Source organism: Thalassophryne amazonica, chromosome 5 (genome assembly GCF_902500255.1).
Source record: "Thalassophryne amazonica chromosome 5, fThaAma1.1, whole genome shotgun sequence".
Taxonomy (NCBI): Eukaryota; Metazoa; Chordata; class Actinopteri; order Batrachoidiformes; family Batrachoididae; genus Thalassophryne; species Thalassophryne amazonica.
This window is the reverse complement of record NC_047107.1, coordinates 23262374-23281386: the sequence shown is the minus strand read 5'-3', so window position 1 is coordinate 23281386 and position 19013 is coordinate 23262374. Positions and strand designations below refer to the sequence as shown.

The following is a 19013-nucleotide window of genomic DNA, read 5'->3' as shown; positions in this document are numbered from 1 at the left end:
GTTTGGCTGGTCAGAGGTGAACTCCATCAACAGCCAACATCAGCTGTTGTTTGCGCTCAGACATGTTGGACTAAGTGGGACAAACAATACAGCATGAGGGCTTTGAAGAGCAGCCAATGAACAGTCACATGGGTGCTGCCGAGACATTATTTTGACCACTTGTGTCCTGGCTGTGCAATATTGCTGCACATTAATGAGCAACCTAGGTGTAAAGTCTCTTTATTTTGTTTCTTTTTTTAATACAACACTGTATTTTTGGTCATTGTTTGTTTTTGTATGAATCAGACCATTTTTACAAAAATCAAGATGAAAGGGAAAATTATTCTTGCTGCATCTAATAAAACTCTACTCACATAATTTCTGTAGAATATTAACACCAATGTAAAGTTACCAGTATTATGTGTCGAAAACCCACATTTAAAATGTAATGATTTTGAGATGTTCTTGCTCATGGGGTGGGTAATAAGGTTTACACCTTGCTCATGTGTATTTTGTTCTGATTTGGTGCTGTACAAATGAATTGAACTGAATATAATCTTTAATAAACAGGAGCCATAACCAAAATAGTGGTTATGCCTTAAAAATGTCCAATATTTTATGTTTACCTTTTTCAAAATATTTGAGGATACTGAGACAAAGAGTACACTGTTTGAATGTCATGCAAGGCAGCATCATCAACTTTTTTCAGATTGTAAATAGTAAGATTCATTTTTTTTTATACTTCTGATTGGTACTATATATGTATAATAAACACTTCTTTAGACTTTTAGGGGTTTTTATCTTTTTTAAAATACATTATATCAAATATTTTAATATTGTATGTCATAGTCCTTTTAAGAATGAGTTTGTTTGTTATAAATGATATGAAAATAAAAAGGAGTCATAAAAATGATCTATCTACCTATATAAAACCCTGAAAATTATGAAAAAATGGTAAATTTTAGGGCCCCGTCACACATAACACATAACTAAAAGACATAAATGATGGAAGTAAAACTTAACTCTTATGTTTAAACGATAAACCAGATCCCAGAGACTTCCAATCAAATAGCAAAAGCAAACACTTGATAACTAACATAAAATAAGGACTTAGCACAGATATTATCTAACAATGGGGACCCCATTGTGACCACCCTGCAGCCCCAGTGGGAGTCAGTGAGAGTGACGGCGAGCAGAGGCCATTTTTCGATCGCAACTCAGTCGTGGACTCTCTGTAAACGGGGTGTAAAAACTGAAGACTAGAATCTCATTAAATGGACTGTAACTGATGAGATTTTTTTTAATTATTATTTTAATTCATTATGTTTATTGTTAATATTTTGTTTTACATGGACTCACCAGTAGGGGCTCTTTCTCTCTGGTTCTGGATTTCTTATTTCTACCTTGGAGACATACACCCCCCTTCCCCCACCCCACCCCAGTGATGTAATAGACCAATATTTTTAAACATATGCTTTGTTTTATGCATGTAGAGAATTAATAATTTTAGATCAGAGTGTCTAATATTTTGTGATGAATTACTGCATTCAATGATTTACATCAGACATGAAAATCTACACGCAATGTGTTGAACTCCCTGAGATCTCTTCACTTGTCTCTTTTATGAAATAATGTAGGTTTAGCCATAGTGTGGACAGTGATGGAAGGCAGCAGCGCTGCCTGTTGGGAGAGGAAATCCTGACTCTTCTGTGTTTCGACACACAACACTGGAGTTTCTTATGACTTCACCATAACTAATCCAGAACAGTCTGATCTAATGTGGAACTGCACACTATTATTTTGAAATAATTAAGTACACAATGATCCCCTCATGTATCTTTGAAGGGGGCCCTGATACATTCTTGAAAATTCAAGTTAATCTTTGCAATAATATTAGTAATATAGTAGTAATTTTAAAAATGTTTTACTGTTACTGTATGTTAATAGATTGAACACTTGATATTAAAGTCAACACTGAAAATGTAAATAATGAACCAATGGAGAAAACAGACATCAGATGGGACAAATAATGTGCCTGTATGTGCAGTAATCATATATATTTTTAATCCAAAAAGAAAAAACATATTCTTGGTGTATATAAAGTGTGGCGTTAATCACAAAAGTTAACTTTTTTTTTTGGTAAGATGTTAACTGTTTTCCAGCCTTTAAATCAACATTTCTTCAAGAGCACTTGATTAAAAATGTTTAACACTTGGAGATTTTCATTCATTTCTAATGGCAAGTAAAATACCTTGAAACATCTTCAACTCAATATTTTTTTTCATGTCATAATTTTATTAAAATGTATTGGTTTTCTTCCTTGACAAAATTGAAGGTTTTGTGTGCATTACTATAAAAAAGATATATAAAATATAGCATCACATATGTGTAAGTCATGTTATTGCCTTGTGAATTATTATTGTCTGAATTGGCTGTGAATGATACACGGGAAGAAAAAAGAAGAAATGGAACATGTTTGAGAGAACAGTTTTACCAAATTTCAGCCAGACATCAATTGTGGCAGTCCATCAGAAAAAAAAAAGTGTGCTGTCATTTGAAATCTCACAGAATAACATATATGAAGAGAGCCATGATGGCAGCACTGATGAGCCCGGAGATGGGAACAGTAACAAACCAGGCTATGAAGATGTTTCTGAACAGTCTCCAGTCAACAGATTTCCTGGAGCGGATCCATCCCACAGCGACCACAGAACCAACCTGCAATCACATCAGACCAAATGGAGAAATGGTGTAACCCACCAAAACATCCATTCTTCAGTACATTCATGCAGTTGTAGTTTCTGAGGTTCATGTTACGTCACCTTGCAGTGGGTCGTGCTGACAGGAAGACCAATATTGGATGCCACAACGACTGTGATGGCTGAAGCCAGTTCAATGCTGAATCCACTAGAATAAAATATAAAATTAACTTCTGTTAGTATTTTGTGATCACAAATATACACAGAGTTAAGTCATCGATACAGTATCTCATGTAGAGAATTAGAAAAAAAACCTAGAGGGTGTAATTGGGGTGAGGTCTTTGCCCAAGGTCTGAATCACTCTTCGGCCCCATATCCAGAGCCCGGTGCAGATCCCCACTCCTCCGTATAGAAGCAGCCAGATGGGTGTGGGTGCATTGGACATCACAGACCCCGTCTCATACAGGAGCCACAGAGCCACCAGTGGACCAATTGCATTGCTGTCAATAAAGAGATGGGTTGGGTCAGATCTCTGAATGAACACCACAGTGTTGTCCCATGGCATCACTAATGCAGTTGACATTTCATCACTACTGGATATATTTCAGGACTTTCTTCAGGCTTCTAGACTGGAATCTCTTGTGAGCCACAGTTGCCCTTTTCATTCCTGAAAACCAGCAGAAGAGGACAGGCCCACCCTACCGCGTGCTGGGTAATCGGGAGAGTCAGGAGTTTTCCCGGTGGGCTGGTCCAACCTGGGGCTGTTGTGAGGGGTGTTAATATATGCATACATACAACCCCTGGCAAAAATTATGGAATCACCGGCCTCGGAGGATGTTCATTCAGTTGTTTAATTTTGTAGAAAAAAAGCAGATCACAGACATGACACAAAACTAAAGTGATTTCAAATGGCAACTTTCTGGCTTTAAGAAACACTATAAGAAATCAAGAAAAAAAATTGTGGCAGTCAGTAACGGTTACTTTTTTAGACCAAGCAGAGGGAAAAAAATATGGAATCACTCAATTCTGAGGGAAAAAATGATGGAATAATGAAAAACAAAAGAACGCTCCAACACATCACTAGTATTTTGTTGCACCACCTCTGGCTTTTATAACAGCTTGCAGTCTCTGACGCATGGACTTAATGAGTGACAAACAGTACTCTTCATCAATCTGGCTCCAACTTTCTCTGATTGCTGTTGCCAGATCAGCTTTGCAGGTTGGAGCCTTGTCATGGACCATTTTCTTCAACTTCCACCAAAGATTTTCAATTGGATTAAGATCCAGACTATTTGCAGGCCATGACATTGACCCTATGTGTCTTTTTGCAAGGAATGTTTTGACAATTTTTGCTCTATGGCAAGATGCATTATCATCTTGAAAAATGATTTCATCATCCCCAAACATCCTTTCAATTGATGGGATAACAAAAGTGTCCAAAATATCAATGTAAACTTGTGCATTTATTGATGATGTAATGACAGCCATCTCCCCAGTGCCTTTACCTGACATGCAGCCCCATATCATCAATGACTGTGGAAATTTACATGTTCTCTTCAGGCAGTCATCTTTATAAATCTCACTGGAATGGCACCAAACAAAAGTTCCAGCATCATCACCTTGCCCAATGCAGATTCGAGATTCATCAATGAATATGACTTTCATCCAGTCATCCACAGTCCACGATTGCTTTTCCTTAGCCCATTGTAACCTTGTTTTTTTCTGTTTAGGTGTTAATGATGGCTTTCATTTAGCTTTTCTGTATGTAAATCCCATTTCCTTTAGGTGGTTTCTTACAGTTTGGTCACAGACGTTGACTCCAGTTTCCTCCCATTTGTTCCTCATTTGTTTTGTTGTGCATTTTCAATTTTTTAGACATATTGCTTTAAGTTTTCTGTCTTGACGCTTTGATGTCTTCCCTGGTCTACCAGTATGTTTGCCTTTAACAACCTTCCCATGCTGTTTGTATTTGGTCCAGAGTTTAGACACAGCTGACTGTGAACAACCAACATCTTTTGCAACATTGCGTGATGATTTACCCTCTTAAGAGTTTGATAATCCTCTCCTTTGTTTCAACTGGCATCTCTCGTGTTGAAGCCATGATTCATGTCAGTCCACTTGGTGCAACAGCTCTCCAAGGTGTGATCACTCCTTTTTAGATGCAGACTAATGAGCAGATCTGATTTGATGCAGGTGTTAGTTTTGGGGATGAAAATTTATAAGGTGATTCCATAATATTTTCCTCAGAATTGAGTGATTCCATATTTTTTTTTCCCCTCTGCTTGGTCTAAAAAAGTAACCGTTACTGACTGCCACAATTTTTTTTTCCTGATTTCTTATAGTGTTTCTTAAAGCCAGACAGTTGCCATTTGAAATGACTTTAGTTTTGTGTCATGTCTGTGATCTGCTTTTTTTCTACAAAATTAAACAACTGAATGAACATCCTCCGAGGCCGGTGATTCCATAATTTTTTGCCAGGGGTTGTATATGACCACCACTGTTAGGCTACACAGCAAGACACTTGGGCTGCTGTATCTTAAAGAGAAGACATTAAGTGTTATGAATGTTTTACAATCATAAAAATAACTTAAGACTGCTTCTTTTGCAACACTGTTATCTTTTCCAAAGCCTAAGGTAGGGACATACCATTACACGTTTAACACCCCTATGCATTCATTACAGTTAGTTCAGTCCAATCAAGCCCTGTGTGCCCAGATAGGACTTGCGCTACTAGCAAGTATAGGAGGAGTGTCCCATGAGTGAAAAGATGGACAGAAAAAAGCCAAGTGGAGCTGAAAAAGCTAGATTAAGAAAAAGAAAAGCTTTGGAGGAAGATGCTGCCAAGTGTGCAAAGCTCACAGATATTTTTTCCAGAAGACAGAGAGAAGAGGGAAATGGTAAATAGGGCCGAGCATAACAGGCTACGTTCCTGTTATGCCCGGATGTCAGCCGTATCAACATTTGTAGTCCAGTACCACCTCTTCCAGCTACTTACAGACTTCACTGACTAAGCCGGGCATACAATGTACGATATTTTCAATTGTTGTACTTGGCTCCAGCTCAAATTGTGCGACAAAACCGCAGGGTTTAAAAGTTCAGAGTGCACGATTCATGGTCTCACACTGTACGGCCCAATGCTGTGATGCGATCTGACTGCTCACATTGTACGTTCAAAAACCACACGTCGGACTGGTGTTTCCAAAAGCAAAACGTAACGGAAGGTTTTTTTTTTTTCCTTTTTAAAAAAAAAATTTTCATTCCTATCAGCGCGCACAGTGAGTGAAATCAGGTGGGAGAGACTGAACGCATATGCACGCACGCACACAGCAGACAGCAACATGATTCATGAGAGGACGGTTAAAAAAAGAAAACAAACATTCATAACAGGTGTGGCTACTTACACTGTTGTATAAATAAACTATATTTCATACGGAGTGTTACAGCTGTGCTCATCTATTGTAAATCCTGATGTTGTCTGCTGTATGTGTGCGCGTGCGCATATACGTTCAGTCTCCCCCACCTGATTCCACTCACTGTGTGCGCTGATAGGCATAAACTTTAATATGATATTAGGTTATTGCGAGGGAACAAAACAAAAAACAAAACACAAGACTTTACATGAGAGAACTGTTTGCTCTCTCCGGTATTTGCTCATGGACAGTGCGCGAGGTAATCAGTGCGTAGACGCTTGTAGCGCTACTTCAGCAGCGCGGAACCCTCACGAGCCACGACGGCCGACCAAAATATCAAACAGGTTTGATTTTCATCCGACCATATGATTCCCGATCGGGAGGTGGTCTGAGATGTTAAATGCAGCTCGTTACTCCATGTAGACTGCAGGACGCATGATTAAACTGAAACTCGGCGCAATCCAAAAAATTCTTGCACGAGTGAAAAATCGGCTGAAAAGGGGCCAAAAATCGCACAGTGTAAGCTCGCCTTAGGTGGTGCACTGGTGAGTTAACAATACCGTTCTTGTTTTAACTAACTAACTTTTACTTTCTATTATAAGCCACCCAATTTTCACAGTCAGTCAGCACATGCTGGATTTAAATGCCACAGCAGAACTCTTATTATCTCTGTGCGCTGGCGGTTTGTGGGCCGGTTGGATATGAAACTCCCGGGCTAAAAAATGTTCCCAGCACGCCCCTGGGCCCACCTTTCTAAGTTCACCTGAAGACATTGTGGATGGATGTTGATTAAGTTTTGTGGAAAACATTTGGGAGACGTTGGGCCAATTGGGTGCTTATCTTGACCTGCCTACAAATGTGTCATGTTACCTCATTTATAGTTGTGATGTTCCTTTAACATTTTTTTTTATTTAACATTATTCTGTTATGAAACTATGACATTGCAAATAAATGATAGTTGATGATCAATGTCAGAGATGCCTTTTCTTCTGACTACTACCGACAACCTTTCAAGCTTCTTACCATATTTTCCAGTGTATGCCACTTTTTTCGGGGGGGAAGGTCCTGTGATTTGTATACAGTGACTTGCACACTGGTGCAACTCAGATGCCAAAAAATTGATGATTCATTATTCTTATTATTTTTTTTATAATAGTACACTCTTTTGTTATTATTATCCATCCATCCATTTTCTTCTGCTTTATCCGGAGTCGGGTCGCGGCAGCAGCTCAAGCAAAGCCGCCCACACCTCCTGATCCACACACACACCTCCCCCAGCTCCTCCGGGGGAACCCCAAGGCGTTCCCAAGCCAGCCGAGATATGTAATCCTTCCAGCGTGTCCTGGGTCTTCCCCAGGGCCTCCTCCCAATGGGACGTGCCCGGAACACCTCTCCAGCGAGGCGTCCAGGGGGCATCCGGAAAAGATGCCCGAGCCACCTCAACTGACTCCTTTCGACGTGGAGGAGCAGCGGCTCAACTCCGAGCTCCTCCCGGGTGACCGAACTCCTCACCCTATCTCTAAGGGAGCACCCAGCCACCCTGCGGAGAAAACTCATCTCGGCCGCTTGTACCCGCGATCTCGTTCTCTCGGTCATGAGCCAAATCTCATGACCATAGGTGAGGATCGGAACGTAGATCGATCGGTAAATTGAGAGCTTTGCCCCTCTACTCAGCTGTCTCTTCACCACGACGGTCCGATACAGCGACCGCATCACTGCAGACGCTGCACCGATCCGGTCCAACCTGTTATTATTATTATTATTATTTTTATAAAAGGGTGTACAAAGATGTGTAGTCAATCAATATGAAAATGTGACCATTTCATATATTTTAGTCTATACGAGGTCTGTTAGAAAAGTAATGGACCTTTTTATTTTTTTCAAAAACTATATGGATTTGATTCATATGTTTTTACGTCAGCCAAGCTTGAATCTTCGTGCGCATGCGTGAGTTTTTCCATGCCTGTCAGTTGCGTCATTCGCCTGTGGGCAGGCTTTGAGTGAGCACTGGTCCACCCCTCTCGTCGTTTCGGAGTGTCAGAGGACAAGTTGGGACATGCCCAGCTCTCCACAATTTCTCTTATACTCACTCGACTGGTAAGCATTGAAAGCCAAGATAGGCATGTCCCAACTTGTCCTCTAACACTCCGAAACGGAGGTGTTCTTTGTCTCACTTCATTAGCGAATCGGTCGTGACGCGCGAAGCCTCCGCGTGGCTTTCCATGACAAAATCTCTTGTTAAAAGTGAAATCTGCTGGAAAATGGCTGATGTCCAGCTCTTGTGATAACCAGAGAAATTGCACACGACGGTCCCGGCTCCACACAGCGATCCGTTTAGAAATGTGGTGGTTTCTGCCTCTTGATGGCGGCTCGGAGCGCGGCGCGCCATGCGTCATTGTGGGCCGTCCTTAAAGCTGTAGTAACACTCCTTATTCTCTGTGAAGCCCATAAAATTTTCACCGAAAGCCAGATACATTTTTGGAATGGTTTCCAGCTGCCTGTCTCTAACAGTTTCTGAAAAAATTCTGATGGAAAAAAAAAAAGCCCAAATCATTCCGCCATTTCCTCGTAATGAAACGATGACGAGAGGGGTGGACCAGTGCTCACTCAAAGCCTGCCCACAGGCGAATGACGCAACCGACAGGCGTGGAAAAACTCACGCATGCGCACGAAGGTTCAAGCTTGGCTGACGTAAAAACATATGAATCAAATCCATATAGTTTTTGAAAAAAATAAAAAAGGTCCGTTACGTTTCTAACAGACCTCGTACATTTACATTTTAGGTAAATTACCTTGACATTTACCTTTACCTTTTAGGTTGCTCCCTTGTTTTCACTTGGGGTCACCACAGCAGATCCCAGGTGGATCTGCATGTTCATTTGGCACAAGTTTTACACCGGATGCCCTTCTTGATGCAACGCCACATTACATGGAAAAATGTGGCAGGCATGGGGTTTGAACTGGGAACCTTCCACACTGAAACCACGTGAAAGAACCACTTGGCTGACATTTACCTTTTATAGGTCTATTGTTGTTACAATTTACAACGTATATTATTGTATTTAATCTCACATTAAATTTGATTTGTAATTGTGAGGAGCGCATTGGAAACAAGTTTTATGGTTTTTCTTTTTTGTCCTATCAAGTCAAATCAAGTTGGGAACGTGGTGGTGCTGCGCTCTGCCGCATCCACAACCCCACGGAACCGCCTTGGGTCCTAGACAGCAACCACCCAGGCAGACAACTGATCCATTCCCACTTCTCTAAAATAACCTCTGTCTGCCTCAGCCAGGTGAAACATGGGTGTCCCCTTGGACTTCTCCAGCTACTGGGCTCCTCAAAACTTAGGTACCTGGGGGCGGGATCATGCAGAGAGAAACAGGTCACATGGCCAAAATGTCATAGCTGACGCTCTGTCACAATGCAAGTGATACTCCTCACTTCAGTCTCTCTTAGTAACCACTCCTTTGATACATTACATCGGTACCCAAGGATCCTTCAAAGAGACTTGGTACCAAAGACATCCAGTCTTCACCTTAAGTCACTGGTTAGGATCCAAGTCTCACAACCAGACAGCAAAACAGACAGCACCAAGACCCTAATGACCTTTTTAATGTGTTTTATGCAGGGCTTACTTTATTTATTTTGAATCTGTTGCGTATTTAATGTGTGCGCACCCTAGGCATGGTACTACCCTTGCTGATATTTATATGTGACATGTATTTCATTAAATAAACCAAACCAAACAGTGAATGAATCAGTTTGGAAACCACATATTTGTATCCACCTCAGTGTTTTCCATATTTTTACCTCCGCCAATGAGGTTATGTTTTCGGTCGCGTTTGTTTGTCTGTCTGTCAGCAGGATAACTCAAAAGGTTTTGAATGGATTTTGATGAAATTTTGTGGAGTGGTTGGAAATGACAAGAGGAACAAGTGATTAAATTTTAGTGGTGATCTGGATCACGATCCGGATCCAGGAAGTTTTTAAAGGATTCTTCACCATTGCGGGATAGGGGGAATTTTGACATTCTAGTTTCTACCTCCACAAAAACAAGGCAGAAAGGCTTGAAAAAAAATTAAGGTGTAACATAGTCAAATGTTCTATCAAACAACAAAGTCTGGTGATGATCGGATCTGGATTCCAGATCTGGTGATCCAGAATATGCAAAAATATAGGGAAAATCGAAAATGTGTCAGTGTGAGGTGACAAATGAAGCTCGAGATGCACAGCTAACACCAAATTGTAGCTGAATCTGTACTGAATCAGTAAGGTGTCATCAGATTTGATGTAGCTTCAAATGTTATGGAGCTAGATCTAGAAGAAAACCGCCATTACTGAAAAATAGTTTTTATACAATAACTTTTCAACTAATAAAGACATAAAAGTGATTCCAAGTTCTAGTGGTATGTTTTCATGGTCAAGGATGTCAAATATACAGGAAAGAAAAGTGTATGTATCATAGTTTTGGTTGTAGCACTGAATTGTTGAATAGATCACTGTGCCAAGGAGGGAATCTCTTTAGGGTCAGTGACCCTATGGCCTTGGCGGAGGTTTGCACTCTGAGTGCTTCTAGTTCTGAGATGTGGAAGGTCAAAACACCCATGTGTCTCTCTGCAGATGGCAAAGGGTATCTACTGTGCCCAATACTTCAAAAATGTCAAAAGCTTTTCTATAGACACCTTGGATTCACACATTCACCCTACCTGACATCATTCCCTCCGTGAGCAAAGGAACCAAAGCATGCGGTGAGTATCTGGAGAAACTGGAAAAGTAAGGAGACTGCTGGTTGGTCAACTTCCAGTTTGTCCTCCTCGAGCTCAGCATCCTGGCAGGGTTCTGGTGCTTCACTCCCAACCTGGGCTGCACTTGCACTGGTGACAGTTGTGGTGTAGCTGCTGTAGCCTTCCAGCCTTGATCTTCTCTGTACCCAACCATCAACCTCCTTGTATTTAGGATCCCGTTGGATGCCATAGATGGCCAGAGTGTAAGCGGTGTAGGTGTTGTTCCTCCGGATTGGCCCCTGTTCTGTATCACTGTCACCAGTCCAGTCTTTGACTTTAGCCATATGAATCCTGTGTAGTAGGTCTTTGTAAAGACTTGCGTCTTTTGGAATTGTGTGGGACCTTTCACTGCGAGCACCTGTGATCATCATCATGGGTCCAAAGGTGCCATTAATAGCTATGAAAATAAAGGCAGAAATATAGCTTTATTTCCCCACATACCTGAGGTTCAGACATTTATTCAGTAACTTCACCTTTCTTACCATTGCTGATATCCAAGTCTTTGTTTTCAATGTCACTGTTGTCCAATTCAGTTTCCTCTGAGCCTCCGAGTCGAAAAGCGACCGTTTGACTCTCTGCTTCTGGAGTCTTGGGTGGGAGATCAGAAGGTCGTGAAGGCTGCTCTGCTAACACAGGCTCCCTGGAGGTCTTCTCCACCAGTGGAGTTTCACAGGGATCAGTGGGCTTTTCTCCTGAAGTGCATGAATGTGTTCGGCTGAGAGTACCCGCTACATTCTTCACTCATGCTCATATGTGTTGGATAACAACGTTTTTGCAGAAACTAACCCACATTTGTTACATAAATTGAGTCATTTGTAGATATAGTGGGTGCATTCCAAATGGTGATAGCCTGAAAGCAGGTTTTCATCCTGTTATCTGAAGGTATTACAGTTCTAATTTGTATTCTTCAGTCACCCAGAAGAAACCTTCAGTTGTCTCTACCTCTTTGATTTCAAATTACTGTATTAACGTAACTGAAAATCAATGTCATATTTAAATTAACTATCTGGAGAACCAGGGAGACACTGATTTGTCATCTCTCTGTCTCTATACCAATCCCGATAACTGAAGGAACTGGCCAGTATTGTACTCATTTGATACCACTGCTTTTTTTTCTTTCCACTTTAGTATAATTTAAAATATGTACTCCTCAGTAAATTCTTATTGATTTTACTCATGTAGCAAGGATATAAGATAATTCAACATAAGTAGGCAACGGTAACAGTAGAAACACTGGATTGTTCCCTGTGCTGGCTGGAGTGCAAACGTGTCGAGGCGGTTGTGTAGGCAAGAGAACCTAGCCACAGTGGTTAGCTGTGTAGGCTAACACTTATGGCAACAGCCACTCTGGTGTACCATTTTATTTTCAGCTGAAATCACCGAAGCAGTTACGAAAAGTGCAGTTTTTTCGGTTCCCAGTGGAGAAAAGAAGACGAGGCGAATGGGAGACGTCATGTCGATAAGTGTTAGCCTACACAGCTAACCAGCGTGGCTAGGTTCTCTTGCCTACACAACCGCCTCGACAAGTTTGCACTCCGGGTCATAAACAAACCGCAACACATGTCCACTTTCCACTGCATTGTCACTTTTTCTTTGTATTTTCATTTTGTTTGCGTGTAATTTGCCCGAAATCTCAGAGAAAATGCCGTGTTTCCATCCCCGAAAGTAGAAAACTTATGTCATATGCGTCATATTTTAACCCTTTAGCACCCGCCCTCAAACGAGACTGCGGTGCCCTATAAATATATGTAGCCCCAACTCACATCAAACACATCTATGCAAGATAATTTAATTTAATTTAGTTGGACTACATATATTTATTATATGGAAATCCTGTCCATAATTGAATTGGGTTCATCCAATGAGTCATTTGTTTGATACACTCAAACTGACTCCTTGGCTTGGATTCATTCAATCTAATAAAGATATGTAGTCCCAACTCAATTAAATTACATTATCTTGCATGGATGTGTTTGATTTGAGTTGGGGCTATATATATATATATATTTATTAGATGTAAGTCCTGCACATAATTGAATTGAGTTAATCCAATAATCCATTTTTTGAGTGTACCTTGTCTAGGCAATAACTCAAAAACAATAAATCATATCATCTTGTAACTCAACAAATTAAAAGAACATACGAGGACAAACGTTGCGTCTGGTGTACTTGAATGCACCAGATTAATCAAAGCAGCAACATTGTTTTGCCCACATATTCTATAGACGTACTGCCACCTGCTGGATGGTTAGCAGAGGCGCCTACCTTCACAAGCATTGATGTACAAGTTATGGGCCGTTAGCGCATGCTGGATAAACTGTTGAACACTGTGAACAACTGCAGTTAAAACGAGCATGTAATTTTCTTCTTGAACAATGTACATGCTGTGTGCTCATCACGGCGCTCCGCTTGGCTAGCAAACTAACAACTGCAAGGTGAAATGTGATTCCTAGATGAACACTAGATCAAATATACAATAAAAGGAAACTAAAAGCGGGTAAAATGTGTGGCTGGTTTTACAAATTAGTTACGCTAGCTTGAAACACTCATCTGGAATATTTCAAAACTTGTTTTGAAAATTGTTATAGAATCCATAACGAAAAGTGGACAATACAAACTGTGGTAAACGGTGCCTCGGTGCAACATCAAACAACAACAACAAATGTGTTGAAAGTTTCAAAATGAGTTGATGTTACCACATTAAACTAGAAGTGAATGAACTCTGGCTGTACTGTTTTTGAATTCTGTCTTCCTCATTCCTTTACATTCTGCCACTTATCCAGGTTGGTAGACCAAGAAGCTCAGCCTACATTCCCTGTCCTAGGTGAAGTCCTTTAGCTCTTCCTGGGAGATCCTGAGGTGTTCCCAAGAAAGCTGGAAAATGGAATCCCTACAGCATGTCTTGGGTCTTCCCCGGGGTCTCCTCCTGGTTGGATGTGCCTGGAAGACCACCCTACCGAGAAGACAGGGGAGCATCCTCACCAGATGCCCAAACCCCTTCAGCTGAGTCCTTTTGATATGAAGAAGCACAAGCTGTGATCTGAATCCCTCCCAAATATTCAAACTTCTCACCCTGTCCCCGAGTTGAACCCCACATACCTGATGGAGGAATCTAATTTCTGCCGCATGATGACCATAAGTGAGGATGGGAGCGTAAATTAACTGCAACCATGAGACACTGCTTCTGGCTCAGCTCATTCCATCATAATGATGATAAATTAAATCAGACTTTTGGCTGCTCTGAGCATTTTTCTTTTTTTAACTCTTTGATATTTAAAAAGTTTTGCGCAATGACAACAATATGACCGTAGTTTGTTTATTTCTGTAAAAAAAAAAAATTAGCAATGTGCACAAGATTTTACACTTGTGAAGTCATCGAATGTAATAAAATGTACTCACGTTTGATTTTCTTCTTGAGGCGTGGACAGACCACAAACCAAATGACCAACCCTGTGACAAGGGCACAGCCCAGAGAAATGCACAGTGTTCCCCACCATGGCACTTTGTCAAAACCTAGCACTGCACAAAAGACAGCACACGAAAAAAAAATTTAAAATCCTGCATAGACAGAAGCACAATCTTAAAAACATCAATTATTTACCATCTTATTTGTTAGAGGAGATAGCTCTGTAGGCCCGTACACTGGGCAACCAATGTGCCCAGATGCATACATGCGCTTCATGCTGCATGTATGCATCTGCATAGTCTCAGTCCACCCAGCTTTGGCTGGGGATGTAACCTGCAATGGACTGGTGACTCATTTGTTTCACGCTATGGTATCCAGGAAAAAGCAAAAGTCTGCTGGGCAGTGGGGCCTATATAGGTCCTACTTCTTCTCTTGCTCATTAATATTTCAAAGAAAATGATATGAAACAGTTTCTTAAAATGGCTTGTGAGTTAGAGTGCTGCTAGTTATTTGTTGAATGCTGTTTCATATTTGAAAGAGCGACAAAGGAGAACTCAATATTTTTCTGCATAGCACAGGTGGCCCACCTGGACCAGCAAGACCTTCTACGATGGCCTAGATATTGCCAGAATGAGAGAATTTTCTTTTCATAATTTAATTAATTTGTTTTTTCAGTATTTTATGTAGTTTTCTTTTTTTATGTTTGATTTTATCTATTCATTCATTTATTTTCTGTTGTTGCTGATTGAAATAAACAAAATGAAACAAATCAAATATTTGCATTCATGTTACGTGTTTTACAAAATGATTCCAAACATGTATTTTGTCATTATTTATTGACATTTATTTATCACAAATCATTTCATTTCTACCCTCCCTGAGCTCTGCTGTTTCTAGATCAGCTCATGTAGATGAGTTTTGTTTCATCTTAACAGAATTCTCCTTGCTGTTTCTGGGTGAAAAATCTTCTCTTTGGTCTTCAGAATTTCAAATGAAACCCCCTAATGGTGACGATGTTGTAGACTGTCACGGTTTTAACCGGTCTGATGTTGCATTTCCTGTGTTGGGTGTGTTCTTTGACACTTCGTGACCTGCCAGCTGGCTTGTAGATACTACAGGCACTTGTGATTTCCAACCCTTCTGTCATGAGCTGGGTAGGCGTGGCACAGAAGGAGGTTGAACACAAATGCAGACTCAGAATACTGAGGTATATGTTAAAGGCTTTATCTCAGAAATCAGGCTGGGGTTCAGTACACAGGAAGGCAGTCTGAGAAACAGCGGTACAGGCAGGGGTCAGACAGAGGTGCAGTCAATAACAAGCACAGTTCCAAAATACCAGGAGACAAAAACAAGACAAAAGGAGAGCAAAAAACAAAGGCTGGAACATGGACAAGAAATCACAATGAACTGGCAGGGAGTGGAGAAAGTGAGGGGCTTAAATAACAGGTGCAGTAATTAGGGAAACAAGGCACAGGTGTCAGGGAAGGTTCTGGAAGGGGTGTGGTCAGATGAGACAGAGGTGAGACAGGAGTCAAGAGAGTGCAGGAAGACGGAGCAGACAGAATTACAATGAAGGTGAGAGAAGCTGGTGCAAGATAGTGCAGTAAGACAAATGCAAAGTGAAGAGGACCTGATAAGATGGTGAACCTAATCAGTGATTAAAATAAAACACCAACACAAAAGATGAACAAAACCCAAGTCCCAATAAACAAGAAATAAAAGAAAGAAAACCCGACATGAAGGAACAAAGAATTAAACCATGAAACAAATGTAAGAAGTGAAAAGAGCTAAACAAGAAAATAAAGACTAAGACCAAACCAGAATGGAACTATGTGGAACAATAAACAGATAATTCAACATAAGACAAAAGAAAAGCAAACAGGAAATAAAACTAATGAATATACAAAGGTAGGACTGAAACTAGACACATGACTAAAGTAAGATAAACAGGAAATAACTGAAACAGAAAATAAAACCACTGACAAAAGTATTACACACAGGAACAAGATAATCAGAACCAAAGTATGACAAGACTAGATTAATAACTAAAAAAAAAAAAAAAAAAAAAACAACCAGATAAAAACAATAGGGGACAAAACATGAGTGGGCCAGACTGGGGCCGAAACCTGACACCTTCGAATGACATTTTTGCCTTTTCAGTGACGGCAAGAAGCAGTGTACTCTGAGTATTTTTAGATGGTCTCATCCAGTAACTTTAAGTAATCTACTTCTTTGGTAGATTGGCAGAAGCAGTGAGTCACCCCTTTGAATCTAGTCTGCTTGAGGTTTCTTCCTCATTATCATCAAAAGGAGTTTTTCGTTACCACTGTCACCTTTGTGCTTGCTCTAGGGGTTGATAAGATTAGACTTTACTTGTGTGAAGCACCTTCAGGCAGCTTTATATAAATGAAATAAATTGAATTGAAGTAACCTGTTAGCAGTGTTGTAATGTAACAAAGTATTTCTACTTCGTTACTGTATTTAAGTAGAATTTTGACGTATCTGAACTTTACTTTGTTTACATTTCTGGCAACTTTCACTTTTACACCACTACATTTCCTCAGTGAAATGTATACTTTTACTCCGATACATTTCTCTTAAACATCTTCATTACTTGTTACTACAATATAAAAGTGGAAGAAATTTGATTGGACAATGCGTGTTTGCAGAGGTGAAAGTAAGCCGGAGCAACAAGCAACACCCCTCCAGCAACAAGTGCCGTGTTTGACATAAAACACTTTTAAAACACAAAAAAATTTAAAAGATGACAGGTTGTATCTGAAGAAGAGAAAGACTGTGTAGGGTGAAAGCCATCTGCGCATTGGATTCCAAACGCGCACACACATACACTGGAGTGCAGCGCATGATCGGAGTTAACACACACGTAAGGGGAATACTTCAGTATCGACAAAATGAGCCATCTGTTTCATTTTATTTATTTTATTTGAAATTGTGGCGAAGAAGCACTGCGTAAAAGTGGCTCCATGTTTTGGATTCGAGAGTGCAAAGAACGCTGCGTTTGGTTGCTTTGCAGTGGTTGGTGGTGGTGATGCATGAAAAGTTTTTTTTTTTTTTTTACTTAAATTTGGCACAACTGTGTCTTCCAGGAAAATGACTGCATGGTCTTCAGAAAAGAACACACCAACACCAACTTCTCTGCCAGAGGTGGATCCAGCCTTTTATAGGGGCTGAGGCTCCCTCCTGGTTTCTCCAGACACCACACTGGCTTTTTTTGTGTGTGTCGCTGTTTCACTCTCTCTTGGATTTTACTTTTACTCAATGCTTTTACTGAAAGTACAACTCTAAGAAATAAAACAATGAATTTAATTGATAAAGTTAAGGTAACTTTTCCCACATAACATTGTCAATTAAGTGCAAAACAATATTGTAGTTGAAATTAATTAAATGAAATGAAACATTATTACTTAAATCCCTAAAATTAACAATTGCAAGTATATTGAAAATAATAGTATTAATTACATTTAAAATCCCTGTATTTCATTTCTTAGAGTGTACATTTTATATGAGAAATTTACTTTTGATACTTAACTACAGTAAATGTCAGATACTTTAAGACTTTTACTCAAGTATCACTTTGAGGTACTTTATACAAGACTGCCTGTCAGTCTGTGAGTGTTTGCAATCTCGCGAAATACCGCACTGACTAATTATGTTTTGAACCAAGTGAAAATATGAACCCCAAAACATCTAAAAATAGATGCTAGCCTGAGTGTTGGAGTTCCCCTTCAACGTGAAGAGCTGTTTTTGTGGTACACCTAGTAACTGCCTTGGCTGGCTACCTAACTAGCACTATCCATGGCGGAAAAGCAGTGCATTTTTTTCAATTCAGTATTGTTTTAAAAATAACTGTACACTATAATGATGTGTTTTAAGAAACATTAATACTTTGGTAGGTCTGAATTTGACCAAATCAACTTATATAACATAAATAACTGAATACGATCATTACAGGGTCTTTTGTCCCCCATTGCATTTCTCTATTAACACAGTTTCTTTTTAATTGGAACAAAGCTTCAAATCACCAAATAAAATAAAAGTAATGGTTGTCATTTTACATTTTTTGAACATCTCTGAAAAGATGACACGTTCAAAACAAAGGTACATGTGGCCTTTGGTTCACAAAGTTGTTTAGAAAAATGGACAAGATATTTAATTCAGTGCTTGTTCCAGGTGCCTTGAGACCATTTTAATTGTACTATATACATAAAATAAATTTGATCTAGACTGAAGTTATGAGTTAAAACTCTATACTGGGTAAAAAGAAATGCTTGTTTATTCAGAAAATGTTTCATGTGCCACAGTAGTGATAATCTAAATAGAAAACCAAGTTAGTTCTACAGCACCATGTGCAGACACGAAACTGTTGAGGCCAATGTGGTCATTTACCCAGCTGATAACAACAGCCCTGTTTCTTGGGAACTGGTCACGTGATTTGGTAAAGCTGAGATCGTAGAAAATATTTAAAAGACATGTGGGCCTCTCAGTGTGCCCTGACAGACAACAGTATCGGCATCACTACATACTTCTATAAACAAGATAATGAGAAAGGGAGGGACCTGCAACCGAGAGATAAAACACTATGCTTCACCCAGCAGACACTTCTAGCAGCAGGTCACTCTTATTTTGAGAGAATTCATTGTTTCTCCTTAATTAACTGAAGAAAGTATGACACTTGGCCTTGTTTTCTTTGTTTCTCCGTGAATATTTGAATATT

At 39.9% G+C, this 19013-nt stretch overlaps 1 protein-coding gene across 4 annotated transcripts in view; it reads right to left on the bottom strand.

Moving 5' to 3' along the window:
• Positions 1–2450: 2450 nt before the first annotated feature.
• Positions 2451–19013, bottom strand: part of slc20a1a (solute carrier family 20 member 1a) — a 30578-nt gene continuing 14015 nt past the window's right edge. For all 4 annotated transcript variants that reach the window (XM_034169789.1, XM_034169792.1, XM_034169791.1 and 1 more), the window contains 6 exons: positions 14272–14391; positions 11355–11564; positions 10795–11269; positions 2993–3178; positions 2802–2886; positions 2451–2697 (listed from right to left, as the gene is read on the bottom strand). In XM_034169789.1, the coding sequence (XP_034025680.1) occupies positions 2542–2697; positions 2802–2886; positions 2993–3178; positions 10795–11269; positions 11355–11564; positions 14272–14391 (1232 nt within the window). In that variant the 3' untranslated portion in view covers positions 2451–2541. The remainder of the gene's footprint in view (positions 2698–2801; positions 2887–2992; positions 3179–10794; positions 11270–11354; positions 11565–14271; positions 14392–19013) is intronic.